A 15,663-nucleotide genomic window follows, 5' to 3' on the forward strand; every position below is an offset into this window, starting at 1 on the left:
GCTCATAAGGGTTGCCATCACTGCAGATGGTGGCTTTACCTGTTATGCCACAGTGCCGGCCCTTAGAATTTTCTTAATTTCATTTGTATAATGTTTGTTGCTAGTATAGAAATAAATTTTCGTATATTGGTCTTGTATCCTACAACTTGAAGAACTCTTTAAAGAATTTTTAAAATGGATTTCCTACATATATCAACTGTGACTATATATGGTTGAGTATGTCTTATCCAAAATGCTGGGACTGGAAGTGATTTGGACTTCAGATTTTGAAATGTGAGTTTAATCCTGTTTATTTATATATATATATGTATGTACGTATATATATAATAAGATTTATTTATTTGAAAGAGTTACACAGAGAGAGGAGAGGCAGAAAGAGAGAGATGTCTTCCATCCGCTGGTTCACTCCCCAGATGGCCACAACTGGCCACAATGGCTGGAGCTGCACCTATCCAAAGCCAGGAGCCAGGAATTTCTTCTGAGTCTCCCAAGTGGGTGTAGGGGCCCAAGAACTTGGGCCATCTTCCACTGCTTTCCCAGGCCATAGCAGAGAGCTGGATTGGAAGTAGAGCAGCCAGGACTTGAACCAGCGCCCATATGGGATGCTGGTGCTTCAGGCCAGGACATTAACCTGCTGCACCACAGCGCCGGCCCCAATACTGTTTGTATTTGCCCATATGCTGTTGGTGATTTTTGTGTTTATATTCCTAAGGGATATTTATCTGTAGTTTTCTTGTGACAGCTCTCTCTGGTTTTGAGTCAGGGTGATTCTGGGATGCCTCTTCTGTTTTTGGAAGTCTGTGAAGAATTTGGGCTGATTTTAATGTTTGGAGCATTCAGCAAGGAAGTCATTTGGACCTGGGTTTTCTCTGTGATACTTTAAAAACTGCAAATTCAACGTTTCCTTGTTACTGCCAGTTGCCTTTGTAAACCTGCTTTTAGGGAGAATCAGAACGATGCAGATATTATCTGTGAGGCTGGTAAAACTCAAGCAGAAATAGGTTCGTCAAGGGCGGCACTTGCAGATTGGGAGGAGTCAGATAATTATCCAATTCCTTCTCAAGGCTTGACCTCCACTGTCTAATTTACTCTTTAAACTTTCTCTTATTTGTCCCTTTCACAGACAAATGCTTTACCACTGCTAATGTGGTTTCATGAACTTATGCACGAAACTTCAGACTGTTCCACATAAAAATTTATATACAAACCTTGTAACTGACACTTGCAGCAAAGTCCCAGTCACAAACTAAAGTATTCATTCCTCAAGGTTATATACAGATGTACAGATATACAGATATGCTGGAGTGCCAGCCATGGTGCCAGCTCTAACTCAGACAAGATGTCTCATCTGTTTCTACCATTGCGAAAACAAAAAAAAAAATCAGGCTGAGATTTAATCAGCAAGGTTCTTTCTGGTGCTAAAAATATACCACGTTATTCAGAATGACATTCCCACCTCTCCCTCTTCAGAGTGACTGAAACAAAACTGTTTTTTGTTACACACACACACACACTCACACACTCTTCATTCTTACAGAACCTATCAGCCAATTCACAAAAGCGTTGAGAGGAACAAAAGGGAGTCTGTGGTTAGTTATGATTCCAACATCTCAAAGTCCTAAGTCTGGTGAGAAACAGTTGTTACTAGTTTTCTCTCCATAGTCACACATCTGCCTCTCCACAATGCCTTACTTCCTATAAAGACTACTTCAGAGGAGGCATCTAGCCATTGTGCTTTCAAAAACACAGGGTTACTTTTCAGAAATCCTGAGCCTATCGGAGAAACTGAATGGCATCTCATCAGTGGTCTCTACTGGCACGTTGCTTCTACTGAACTGGCAAGAATAATGGTGGGTGTGGTAACTCGAAATAAAAGCATCTTGAGTCCGGCTGCAGTGACAGCCATCTGCAGGCAGGATGGGGCCCGAGGTGCTGAGCTGTGAATGGTAGACACCGTGGAACGAGTCCTGAGAGGAGCGGTAGTGTCCCACTGCCCCCGAGGTGGCTGCAGAGCTCTGGTACGGGCTGCTGGATGTGAGACACGTCTGAAAGCGCGTCTTCCTCCCCAAGTCTCGGTGCATGTCTAACTTAGCGATAAGAGGCTTCCCCACGTTCACCTCCTGCTTCTCCTCCACGGTGTCCTCCAGTCCCGAGTACTGATACGATAGACACACTGTGAAGATGAGCTGCTCCTGAAACAGAAAGGTTCACGTGTTTACAGTGAAATGTATCCATCTTAAAACTTTATTTGTGGGGCCAGTGCTGTGATGCAGCAGGGAAAGCTGCTGCCTGCAGTGCCAGCATCCCACATGGGCGCCAGTTTGAGACCCGGCTGCTCCATTTCTCATCCAGCTTCCTGCTAATGTGCCTAGGAAGGCAGAGGAAGATGACCCAAGTCCTTGGGCCCCACCACCTACATGGGAGACCTGGAAGAAGCTTCTGGGAAATGAATCAGTGTATGGAAGACTTCTTTCTCTTTCTGTAACTCTTTCAAATAAATAAATAAATAAAACCACACAAAACCACATTATTCGCACACAAACAAAACCCACTCACTCCCCTTTCCCAGGTTCCAAATCCTCCAGGCACCCTTTACCTCCCCTAGGTGGAATCATGTCTCCTCTCCTTCACCCAACACTTAGCAGTCTGGGAGTTCTTGTTCCTGTCAGTAGTCAAAATCAGAGATGCCACATTCTAGTCCTGACAAACAGTGACAAGGCATTTGCCAAAGAAAAAGTGGTCTACGTCAAAAACTGGAGCTGGTTTTTAAAAATTCTATGAGGTGATCATCTATACCACAGGTAGGAAGTGGAGAGGAATTAGCATGGGGTGATTCTGGCAGGGAAGAGGAGACTGGTTACACAGACACACACAGAGCTTCGTGCCTGCTGTCCTCCAGGTCTTCTCCCTGGGTTTTGGCTGTTAGGTTCCATGGCCGTGGCAACTATGAATAAATTAAAAAACAGTTCTTGCAGAGAGAAGTTCAACAGCGTAGAGCCAGCTTCTCATTTCTAAGTCAGCCTGAAATGAAAAGGACTAAAAAGAAATTCCAATTCTAATCTGTTGTGTTTTGCAGAAAGTCACAGAACCAGGACACTTAGCCACGTGTCACCTCACGACATGGAAGTTAGGCGATTTTGTTATTGTGGGACCACCACAGAGTGTAGCTGCACAACCACGATGGCCACCACGTCACCAGGTGACCTGGTCCAATGCTGGCTGCGATGTTTCTGCGGCACATGATTATATTAGAAAATGTTAAGCCGTTTAAAAGCAGAATACACTCAGGTTCCCACCGTTTCGACAACACGGAGGTAAGCACACACATTCTCGCACAAAAGTCCATGGCTACGGTCAGGGGCTGAGGACAAAAAGGGTCACTGATAAAATCATTGTAGACTGGTTGTCTCTACTTCAATTCAATACGCAGTGAAGTGGCACCTCTAAGGCCTCTGCCAGAATGAATTTTCACCTCCACGCAGTTTCCAACTAACAGCTGTGAACAGGAAAAGCAGTAACCTTTAGCTTTTGCAGTGAGCTGAGCCTGGTGTAGAGGCACTGCTTGGGAAGGTCCTTGGACACCAAGTAGCTGCCCGTCTCTTCAGGTGTTCCTTTATTTGCATCTTTTGGGTCAATATCTAGGTCCTGTTTAAAAAAAAACAAAACAGCGACTGCTATTGAGGAAGTCAGTGAGTCACAACATGGTCTATGACATAAAGCATCACGAGAGACATCACTGTCTCGGGACTGTTGGACCTGAGCCGGTACCCCGTGATCTAGCACCAAAGAAACAAAGAAAACAACACTCTATGGCTGTAATAGAAATTATAACTCTGCAACAACTCATTTAAAAAGTAAAGTTAGTTCTGAAAGTACAGTTGCACCTCCTAACTACCCGTTTCCTTTAAGCACACAGAGCCCCATTTGGTGAGAATCCTGGAGTCTCTCCCGTGTTACCATCATTTTGGGAAGGTGCGGGAGAGTCACATGTAAACGAACATGCCAGAATCAGTCTTGCCCCTTGTCTGCTTTTAGAGCTAACCTCGTGACCAGGGGCTCCCCTACTGCACAGCCTCAAAGCGGATCTTCCCAAGGGCAGCCTGATCAATGCTGGGGTCTGGTGCCAGACTGTTTGTTCTCACATGAAACAGTGTCCTTTCTGAAGTCTCTATCAATAATAAAGTGATAGAAGCTGGCACTGTGGCATAGCGAGTGAAGCCGCCGCCTTTGGTGCTGGCATCCCATATGGGCACCGGTTCAAGTTCTGGCTGCTCCACTTCTGACCCAGTTCCCTGCTATGGCCTGGGAAAGCAGGGGAAGATGGCCCAAGTCCTTGGGACCCTTCACCCACGTGGGAGACCTGGAGGAAGCTCCTGGCTCCTGGCTTTGGATCGGTGCAGTTCTGGCCATTGCGGCCATTTGGGGAGTGAACCAACAGATATAAGACCTCTCTCTCTGTCTCTGCCTCTCTGTAACTCTGCTTCTCAAATAAATCTCTTTTTTAAAAAAAAGTGATATATTTTTGGATTTGCCTTATTCTTGCTTGCTTCTCAACTCACCACACTTACGCATGAAAGGTTGGGCAGAATACTATTTATCGGCTTCTTTAGACCAAAACAAACTAACATGAGGTCTAAATGTTTGGCAAGCACAGAATTAAACTTCTCTTCCTCCAGTGCTTGCATAACTTGACAGATAAAACTTTATATATTTATATATATATATATATATACATATATATATACCATTAATTTTAAGTTTTAAAAATTTAGTCTTTAGTGAGACTGTATCACTGCATTTTAGATAGCAGCAAAAAGGAGAAACTTACAAGTGGAAAATCGGTGACATAGGCATCGCACATGATGATCTCAGGTGGTTTGTGGACTATACTTGTGTAGATTATCATGACATTGGAAAACTCTGCTGCAAATCCCAACTGAATCTGAACACCACACTGAAATTTAAGACACATACTTTCTGGAAGTTCTGAAAAAGAATGTAAGAACAACCTATAAAGAAGTCTGTAGGGTCTGGTGTTTAAGGTGCAGTGCTTTAAGTTGTCAGGAGCGAAGGCTGCATCCCACAGCAGACTGCCTGGTCGGGTCTCGGCTGTTTTGCTTTCCATCCAGCTTCCTGCTAGTGCATCCTGGGAGGCACCAGACGAAGGCTCATGCACTTGGATCCCTGCCACCCCCGTGGGAGACCTGGATGGAGTCCCAGCCTCCTGGCTTTGACCTGGCTCAGTGCTAGCTGTCGTGGGCATCTGGGGAGTGAACTAGCAAACGGAAGATGGCTCTCCGTCGGTCTCTCTTTCTGGCTTTGATATAAAATGAAAATAAATAAATTATATAAAACCATTTAAAGAATACTTGGTAAATCTGATGATGATAAAGAGCAAGTACTCTTTATGGAGTAGAATATAGATGCAGCCTTTGCTTTTGAATAAAAACACTATATAATCAATATTATATTGTTTAAACAAACACATATAATTACAAAAAGAAAAAGGCTCAAGGAGCTGGTGCTGTGGCGCAGCGGGTTAATGCCCTGGCATGAAGTGTCGGCATCCCTTATGGGTGCCGGTTTGAGGCCTGGCTGCTCCACTTATGATCCAGCTCTTCACTGTGGCCTGGGAAGGCAGTGGAAGATGGCTCAAGTCCTTGGGCCTCTGCACCCATATGGGAGACCCAGAGGAGGCTCCTGGCTCCTGCTTCGGATCAGCACAGCTCCAGCCGTTGAGGCCAATCAGGGAGTGAACCAGCGGATGGAAGACCTCTCTCTCTCTCTCTCTGTATAACTCTGACTTTCAAATAAATAAATCAATCTTAAAAAAAAAAAAAAAAAAAAAGCTCTGCCGGCGCCACGGCTCACTAGGCTAATCCTCCGCCTTGTGGCGCCGGCACACCGTGTTCTAGTCCCGGTCGGGGCGCCGGATTCTGTCCCGGTTGCCCCTCTTCCAGGCCAGCTCTCTGCTGTGGCCCGGGAGTGCAGTGGAGGATGGCCCAAGTGCTTGGGCCCTGCACCCCATGGGAGACCAGGAGAAGCACCTGGCTCCTGCCATTGGATCAGCGCGGCGCACCGGCTGTGGCGGCCATTGGAGGGTGAACCAACGGCAAAGGAAGACTTTTCTCTCTCTCTCTCACTGTCCACTCTGCCTGTCAAAAAACAAAAAAAAATAAAAATAAAAATTAAAAAAAGCTCAATACAGTATTTTGCAAACAAATCAAATCTTTAATTTACTATTTTCTCATACTTGCTCATCTGCATATATAATTTAAAATGTTTTCATTTATTCATTTTTGTTTGAGAGGCAGGGAGAGAGACAGAGAGAGCGAGAGCTCCCATGGGCTGGTTCTCTTCCCAAATGCCCAGGAGCCAGGAGCTCAATTCAGGTCTCCTACATCGGTGGCAGGGACGCAATTATTCTGGCCATCACCTGCTACTTCCCAGGGTGTACTTACTAGCAGGAAGCTGGAATTGAGATTGGAGTTGGGACTCAAACCCAGGCACTCTGATACGGAATGCTGTGTCTCAGTAGTGTCTTCACTGCTGTACCAAATGCCCACTGCCTGCATAATTTTTATAATGGTAGTCAAAGGTACAACTGCAGATATATTTTCACTGTTGCCTCACTCTTCATGACAAGAATTTTTAATAAGGTACAATGTTACAAAATGGACAAATCAATGGTTATCTTGAACCATTCTGCTACTCCTGAATCTTTTATTTTATTGTTTATTTATTTATTTATTTTAAGATTTATTTGAAAAACAGAGTTACAGAGAGAAGTAGAGAAAGAGAAAAAGGTCTTCCATCCACTGGTTCACTCCCCAGATGGCGGCAACGGCTGGAGCTGCGCCGATCCGAAGCCAGGAGCCAGGAGCTTCTTTTGGGTCTCCCACATGGATGCAGGGGCCCAAGGACTTGGGCCATCTTCTACTGCTTTCCCAGGCCTTAGCAGAGAGCTGGCTCAGAAGTGGAGCACCTGGGGCTCAAACCGGCACCCATTTGGGATACCTATGCTTCAGGTCAGAGCTTTAACTTGCTGCACCACAGCACCGGCCCCCTATTTTTTTTTTTAAGATTTATTTATTTACTTGAAAGTCAAAGTTACACAGAGAGAGAAGGAGAGGCAGAGAGAGGGAGAGGTTTCCATCTGCTGGTTCACTCCCCAAATGGCCACAATGGCTGCAGCTGCGCCAATCTGAAGCCAGGAGCCAGGACTTTCTTCTGGATCTCCCATGCGGGTGCAGGGGCCCAAGGACTTGGGCCATCTTCCACTGCTTTCCCAGGCCATAGCAGAGAGCTGGATCATAAGTGGTGCAGTGTAAGATGGCCCAAGTCCTTGGGCCCCTGCACCCACATGGGAGACGGGGAAGAAGCACCTGGTTCCTGGCTCCGGATCGGCGTAGTTCTGGCCGTTGTGGCCATTTGGAGAGTGAACCAATGGAAGGAAGACCTTTCTCTCTGTCACTCTCAATGTCTGTAACTCTACCTCTCAAATAAAGTCTTTAAAAAAAAAAAAAAGTGGAGCAGCCAGGACATGAAACGGCGTCCACATGGAATGTTGGCGCTTCAGGCCAGGGCGTTAACCCACTGCGCCACAGCGCCACCCCTCCTCTCTTTTTAAGGATTTTATTTGAAAGGCAGAGTTACAGAGAAAGAGAGAGGGAGAGACAGAAAGAGAGACAACCCCTATCTTCTGGTTCAATCCCCAAGTTGGCTAGAATGGCTGGGGGTGGGCCAGGCCAAAGCTAGAAGCTTTATCTTAGTCTCCCACATGGGTGCAGGGGCCCAAGCACTTGAGCCATCTTCTGCTTTCCCAGGCCATAGCAGAAAGCTGGACTGGAAGTGGAGCAGCTGGGATTCGAATGGGGGCCCATATGGGATGCTGCCACCGCAGGCAGAGGATTAACCTACTGCACCACGGTGCTGGCCCCAGTAAAATAAATTAAAAAAAAAAAATTGAAAAGAGGGCTGGCACTGTGGCATAGAGGGTAAAGGTGCTGCCTGCAGTGCCAGCATCCCATATGGGAGCTGGTTCTAGTCCTGGCTACTCCACTTCCAATCCAGCTCCCTGCAATGGCCTAGGAAAGCAGAAGATGGCCCAAGTGCTTGGGCCCCTGCACCCGTGTGGGAGACCTGGAAGAAGCTCCTGACTCCTGGCTTCAGATTGGCCCAGCCATGGCCGTGGTGATGGACTTTTGGGGAGTCAACTAGAGGATGGAAGACTTCTCTCTCTTTCTGCCTCTGCCTCTCTGTAGCTCTGCCTTTCAAATAAATAAATAAATCTCTTAAAAATTTAAAAGAAGGAAATCGGTGTATAGGTTTTTTCATAAGACAAATTTTCTACAAACTTTTTGAAGACTTTTCATATACATGGATTTCAAAATCATTTGCACCAAATAAACTTATTTTTTAATTCCATTTTCCCATAAACTCTTTGAAGTCACTTTATATTTGCTGAGTGGCATGCTTGTATTTGCCATCAGGCTCTCATTCAATGTCCACAATCCTGCAAGTAGGAACTACTCCTTACTACTGTTGTACAAATAATACAATTATCAAGTGGCAGGGACTGGACCAGAACCCATCTGATTTTATCTTTTTTAAAAAGATTTATTTATTTATTTATTTATTTGAGGGGCTGGTGCTGTGGCATAGCAGGTAAAGCCACTGCCTGAGGTGCCAGCATCCCATATGGGCGATGGTTTGAGCCCCAGCTGCTCCACTTCCAAGCCAGCTCTCTGATATGGCCTGGGAAAGCAAAAGAGTATGGCCCAAGTGCTTGGGCCCCTGCACTTACATGGGAGACCTGGAAGAAGCTCCTGGCTCCTGGCTTTGGCCTGGCCCAGCGTTGGCCTTTGTGGCCATCTGGGAGGTGAACCAGCAGATGGAAGATTTTTCTCTGTCTCTCCCTCTCTCTCTGTAACTCTGACTTTCAAATAAATAAATAAATAAATAACAATAAATAAATAAATAAATCTTTAAAAAGCAACCACTATAGCTGTACCTATGAAATTTGTATTTATTAAAGAAAAGCTTTCTTAAAAAAAAAAAAAAAGCAATAGGCTACATAATTTGGTACTTTCAACATTAATCAGTCTACTATCCATAGCTGAAACATTTGTTTACTTTTAGATTTGCTACCAGGCCAAAATATTTTTACAAATTAGGAGGAAGTAGTCTATTCAGGAAAACAAAATTTTACGATTTAAGCTAAGTACATTTTAGAAAAACCTCACACATGAAAGGAAGAGCCTTTTCCATACCATGAGCCTTGGCCCATTGCAGATTCCGCACCAGAGACTCTGCAGAGCACGCCGCCCCCTGGATCGGGTCGGTCAGGGCCCTCTTTTCAGACAGGCTGCTTCGAATCTCCAGAGCCTGCTTGCCTCTCGTGAGGTGACATTTACCCATATCTAGGAGATAAGAAAGTCAACGTTATTTTTAAGACCAGCAATTCTCTCCTTTTAAAATTTTATCTTATTTATATGAAAGGTACAGTGACACAGAGAGATGGCAAAGATTTCACATTTGCTGGTTCACTCCCCAAATGTCTGCAACAGACAGGGTTGAGTCAGTGGATGTCAAGAGAAACCAACTCCATCTGGGTCTTCCACGTGGACGGCAGGAATCCAAGAATCTGAACCACCATCTGCTGCTTCCTGGGTGCACAGTGGCAGGAAGCTAGATCAGAAGCAAAGGTGGGACTCCGTCCCAGGTACAGCTTAACCAGCTCTGCTACAACACCCAGCCCCACCACCAATTCTTCTGTTATGTTTTAAATATATATGTCCAGGATGTGTCTAAGAATCAATTTATACTCTCAATATTATTCATTCACACCACAGATATTCATTGGGCCTATGTGCCAGGCATAGCTCAAGGTGTTGGGGACGCAGCAGGGAGCAAACACTAATATTAGCCTGCTCACTCTTGAAGGCCCCTTTCTAGTTCTCATCTTCTATAATTACGTTGAATTCCTAATTTTTTATAAACTTATACACATACCCTGAAGGTAATCTCACACATTATTTTTAGTCTGCCTGTGTGTAAGGACAGATTTTTAGGATGGAGAGGCTTGTATCTAGGTTCGGCTCTGGTAAACAAGTAACTTGTCTGCTGGATGACTTTCTCCTGCTCCTTGGGAGCCTGACCAGTTCCCAGGGAGGAGGATAAAGGAATGTTTTTGATAAACAGGTGGGCATGCTTTGCATCTCAGCTCTCTGGCCAAGATTCGAGACGGGATGCACTGTTTGCCTAAAGCCTTGGCACTGAGCCACCTTTGTCCTTGGGGGCTTTAAGAGGGAGCCAGAGCAAGCCTCTGCTGCTGCTGTTTCATCCCGGGGGAACACGCAGTCAAGCTGAACGTTGAACATGCCCGTGATGATTACTGATGATGTTTGATTCTCAGCATGGATCCTTTCCCAGTGCTGTGTGAGGACTGCCTAGTGGTAAATTCCTGGGTTGAGTCCCTTACGCTTAGGGACTCCTGTCCTTTCTTTCTCTCTCTCTCCTGCTTCTTAAAATTTGCTACTTAAATAAACTGCTTGTTTCTTTATACTATAAGGCTTGTAGCGTATTTCTTGCAGATTGAACTGAAAGTAACTAAGTCTGTGCACAGCAGACAGCTGAGAAAATAATTTGCTGTCACACTGTATTTTGACTGTGACTTGTCACATGAGGTCAGATGTGGAATTTTTCACTTGTGGTATTATGTCAGATTTTTGGATTTTTGGTGATGGCTCAAGTAACTGGGTCCTGGTCATCCACATAGGAGGCCCAAAGTAGGTTCCTGGTTCTTGGTTTTAGCCTGGCCCAGTTCTGGCTGTTGTGGGCACTTGTTGTGGCAATGAATCAGTGGCTAGGAAAGCTGTCTGTCTCTCTGCCTTTCAAATTAAAAAAAAAAAAGTCCCAAATATATAAAACCGATAAAAGCAGAAGTTTTCTGACTGAAGTAGGAAAATGGGCATTAAGGCTGCCTATGTTAAACAGGAAAGTGGCTAAGTCACATGATCTAGCTGAAATATTTATGGTGATAAAAGCATGAAAACACATTTGCCTGACAGCTGCTAGCAAAACACCTCATACTTAAGCTGCCATCTTGGGAATACCCATGACACTGTTTTCCATTGGTGCTGGCTGGCGAAACAGCCACCTTCTTTTTGATAGGGCTTATATAAAACGGTATTTCACAAATCAAACTGCAGTATACTGACGTAGTAGGTGCTTATTCAGTGCCTGACACCAGCAGGCAGGGAAGGGCACAAAAGGGACAGAGACGTGGCATTTGACCTTTAGGAGTTGTCTCCGAAAAACTACATCTATTAAGAAAAGAACAAACTCAGCTTTTCATCAGCAGAGTCTCAGCATTTCTGTAAAGTTTTCTCAAATCCTCCGGAAGACTGTTCACTGGACATTTTTTTTTTTTTTTGCAAGCAAATAGATTGGGCAGCACCGAGACAACAGGAATCGAAGCAAGGTAGAGCTCCAAAGAGTAAACTATTTCACAGCTGTACCTGGGATCAGCCCTGGAGTCCAACAACGCTTCGTGAGATGGCATGCAGCCAAGTCAGCAGGGAAGGAAGCGGGAGTTCAGGATCAGGGGTGCTGCTGAACACTGCATTTTACAATGTATTCTAAAATAAATACGAATTCCAAATCCACAGTAACAGTAAAATGATCACCAAACAGGGAACTCTGAATAGGCTTAGACCTTTTGTTCTCTCTTTATTCCAACAGTTTGATTTTGTGTTTTACCTTCTGCAACTTCATCCAGTAACACAGTAATTTTCTTGTCTTCTAATAATCTATCTTTTAAAAATTTCATGAAGATTCCATTTGCCAATCCAGAATGCTGGATTTCAAAAGCTTCTGCTCCTTGACACCTTAAAAACAGCAAAATAAAGAAGTGAAAGAAGCCCGGCGCAGAAAGACAAATACCACACATTCTTCCTTATCTATGTGGGCCCTAAAAAATCCCAACACATGGAAGCAGAGAACAGCGTGGGATTACCAGGAGCTGGGCACAGCAAGAACAGGAGGGGAGGGATGGGAAGCTGTTGGTCAAATGGTCAAAGGCCAGATGGAAAGATGTTGCTCAAAACTAAATTTTTCAGTTAGCAGGGGGAATAAACGGTCAGTATTTGAGGCAATGGATGAGCTGATCAGTTTGATCCAATCATTTCACACTGTATGGCTGTATCACAGCATCGTCTTGTACCCCATAAATACACATAAGTTTGTCAATACAGGTTGAGCATCTCTCTCTCTCTCTCTCTCCTTTAGCATGCTAGCAAAGCTTCATAAAGAACACAATGAAGAGGGCCCACTGGGAGACAGGCGGGCGCCTCAGTGAAGCACTGCAAGCCTTGACCACAATCTGAGATCTGACACTTCCCGAGTGCAACGGGACACCCACGAGCTTTCAGATTTTGGAACAGTTTGCATTTCAGAACTCTCTACATCTCTGATTTCTGGTTTAGGAATGCTCAAACTGTGAAGTCTATGTATGATTCCAAAACCTGGACAACTCAGAAGTCTGAGACACTGCTGGTTCCAAGCATTTGAAGGGAGACTCAAGCTGCAGCCAATAACAAAAATAAACCTTTAAGGCAGCAAACACTCGCCACGTGCAGCTCCCATCACACTGACAGGCTTCATCTCCGCGTCAACAACATCGCTAACAAAGGAGCTAACCCTAAAGCAGGAACTAAATACTGTGGTACTCAGCGACAAGATAACAAGATACGAACTGCTAAAATTATTTAAAACTTTCTACCAAGAATATTAAGAAGGCAAATTCACCCCCAGATGGTTATGGTTAGTTCTAGGCCTCTACTCTACAACCAAAAAATAAAGGACTCTTGAAAATAAACAACACTTTCTTACGTGGCATATCCAAACACAATGTTGGCAGTGACTTTCAGTGCGTCCAGGATCGGGATGGTATCATCGTAGTCGTTTCTATTTAAAATTTTGGTGGGGGAGAGGAAGGGCAGATATAAATAAGAAAAATTAAACCACATTCTTAAAGGGGTATAAATAAAATAATAATGAAAAATACTATTTTAGTACACACAATTTAAAGTTATAGATTCAAAATTATTTCATCTTGCCAGTTATGTATTCATGAAAAATAATCCTGGGCCCCTGTATTATAAGATAGCAGCCAGTCACCTCGTTTCTCTTGTCAGCCTTAAAACTGGAGTTGCGGGGCAGGCCCTGTGGTGTAATGAGTTAAGATGCTGTCTGTAACGTCAGTATCCATATGGGTGCTTCTCTACCTCCAGTCCAGCTCCCAGCCAACACACCTGGAGAACAGTGAAGCCTTGGGCCTGTGTACCCATGTGGGAGACCTGGATGAAGCTCCTGGCTCTGGCCTGGTCCAACCCTGGCTGCTGCAGCCTTCTGGAGAGTAAATCACCAGATGGAAGATATCTATCTTTCCCCTCCTCTCTCTGTAATTCTTCCTTTCAAATAGAATAAGTCCTTAAAAATAAATAAATAAATACAATTGGAGCTGCATTTGGACTCTGGCATTGGATTTAATGATTGGCAAATGTGAGCAAATCAAAAATCTTGGAATAATAATCATTGCTTCTATTCCTTAGGAAGGCAAGGGCGGACAAAAGGGGTTCTGATCTCCAACTGCTTCAGCTGGTTTCTGTATCTGTGGAACAGGGACTGAACAGTGACCATGTCCCAAGTCCACGGGCGCTGTTCTGCTCCTTCCTGCAGGAATCACTGCACTGATCAGTCATAACATCTACAGGCGCCCTGGAGGACAGAACACCACGTCCTATTGTTCTTTACTTACGTTACACAGCAAGTGGAGCAGTGCTAAACGCACTGACCCCCAGTCTTCTCTCAGGGTCAGTGTATAATCTAAAATCCACAACTAAATGGTTCTCAGCACTTCACAGGTTTGCCAAGGGCTAATTTGTCGAGACATTAATTATGGGGCTAGCGTTGTGGTGCAGCGGGTTGAGCTGCTGCATGGGACGCCAGCATCCCATATGAATACTGGTTCAAGTCCTGGTTGCTCCACCCTCTGATTCAGTTCCCTGTGAATGAGCCTGGGAAAGCAGCTGAAAATGGCCCAAATATTTGGGACCCTGCCACCCCCATGGGAGACTTAGATGGAATTCCTAGCTCCTGGCTTTGGCTGGCCTCCAGACCACTGCAGCCATTTTCAGAGTGAACCAGAGGATGGAAGATCTCTCTCTCTCTCTCTCTCTCTTTCTCTCCTTCTATGTAATTGCCTTTCAAACAAACAAAGAAATATTTAATTCTAACAATCGTTTCATAAAAATTAGAAATTTTACCTTTTCCTACACATATCCAACAAGAACACATTGAGCCCAGTTTCCTTTTCTTGCATTAACTTCAGTATATTCTGTACACACAGACAATTTTCAGACCTATATGGATTTGGTGCATCAACAGGGACCATAAAGCTGTTCCCAAAGTTTTCATAACCATGTCCTGCATAATATAATAACCCTGAAAAGAAAGAAGGAAAGAGGCAGATATTAATTATAAATGTATCTGAAACTTGGCTTCTATTTCCTTCGAGCTGATGCAGCTTATTTAAGAAATACTCATCTGGGGCTGGCACTGTGGCATGGTGGGTGAGGCTGCCTACAGCACTGGCATCCCATACGGCTGCAGCTCTGCTTCTGGTCTAGTTCTCTGCTATAGCTTCAGAAGGCATAGAAAATGGCCCTGGTTCTTGGTCCCTGTGCCCATGTGGGAGATGCAGAGAAGGCTCCCGGCTCCCGGCTTCAGACTGGCCCAGCTCTGGCCACTGCGGTCATTTGGGGAGTGAACCAGCGGATGGAGGAATTCTCTCTCGCTCTGACTCTGCCTCTGTGTAACTCTGCCTTTCAAATCAATCAATCTTTCTTAGAAAAGAAATACTCATCTAGAAATACAGTCAATGTTAATGTGCATGTAAAATTATTTCAGCAATAGTGTTTACTTAATTCTGCATTTCATCACCACATCAAAATCTGCCTGAAATGTATTCTATTTCACACAAGCATTACTTTATAACCCATGATCTAATGTGGAATGCAATTTTATCTCATGATGAACATAAAAAGGCAGACTTCTGTCTTCTCTGAAGCTAGGGGCTCCCTCAGGGCAGGCCAGCCTTACATTTACCTATGCATCCCTGGCACAGAGTGGGAGCTTGGTGGGTGTTTCACAGATGAACAAATCAACCCAATTCCAGTGAACTGCAATTGTGACATTAAGTATAAGTTACTCTGCTGTCATTACCATCAAGGTATTGTGTTTGGATATGCCACACCCATCAAGGGTTAAAAATTATAAATGCAGATCTATAATCAGGGAGAGGAAATCTGATTTCTAGGTTGTCATTTCTTTCTTGTTGTTATGAAATACAAATATCATTAATTTTTCCATCTAGAGTCTCTTGAATTAATCTAAAATTTGGATTAGTTTTAAAACTATTTTCTTGTTGAGAAATGATATATACAAACTATATGAAGCAACTCATTCCTTTCTTGAAAAGAACTTTGTTTTAGCTGTAAAAAACATGAAAAATATCAGTATGAATTTCCTTATAAAAATACATGATAGAAATATTTTTTGAAGGCTAGTGTTGTGGTGCAGCGAGCTAAGCTGCCAACT

At 44.2% G+C, this 15,663-nt stretch overlaps 1 protein-coding gene across 3 annotated transcripts in view; it reads right to left on the minus strand.

Annotated features, from left to right (window-relative positions):
- Positions 1-274: 274 nt before the first annotated feature.
- The window catches only part of MALT1 (MALT1 paracaspase), a 67,144-nt gene continuing 51,755 nt past the window's right edge, over positions 275-15,663 (minus strand). For all 3 annotated transcript variants that reach the window (XM_008261416.4, XM_051851182.2, XM_051851181.2), the window contains 7 exons: positions 14,331-14,508; positions 12,895-12,969; positions 11,764-11,891; positions 9,273-9,422; positions 4,829-4,986; positions 3,520-3,645; positions 275-2,192 (listed from right to left, as the gene is read on the minus strand). In XM_008261416.4, the coding sequence (XP_008259638.3) occupies positions 1,752-2,192; positions 3,520-3,645; positions 4,829-4,986; positions 9,273-9,422; positions 11,764-11,891; positions 12,895-12,969; positions 14,331-14,508 (1,256 nt within the window). In that variant the 3' untranslated portion in view covers positions 275-1,751. The remainder of the gene's footprint in view (positions 2,193-3,519; positions 3,646-4,828; positions 4,987-9,272; positions 9,423-11,763; positions 11,892-12,894; positions 12,970-14,330; positions 14,509-15,663) is intronic.

The sequence above is a fragment of the Oryctolagus cuniculus genome, chromosome 10, assembly GCF_964237555.1.
Source record: "Oryctolagus cuniculus chromosome 10, mOryCun1.1, whole genome shotgun sequence".
NCBI classification, from domain to species: Eukaryota; Metazoa; Chordata; class Mammalia; order Lagomorpha; family Leporidae; genus Oryctolagus; species Oryctolagus cuniculus.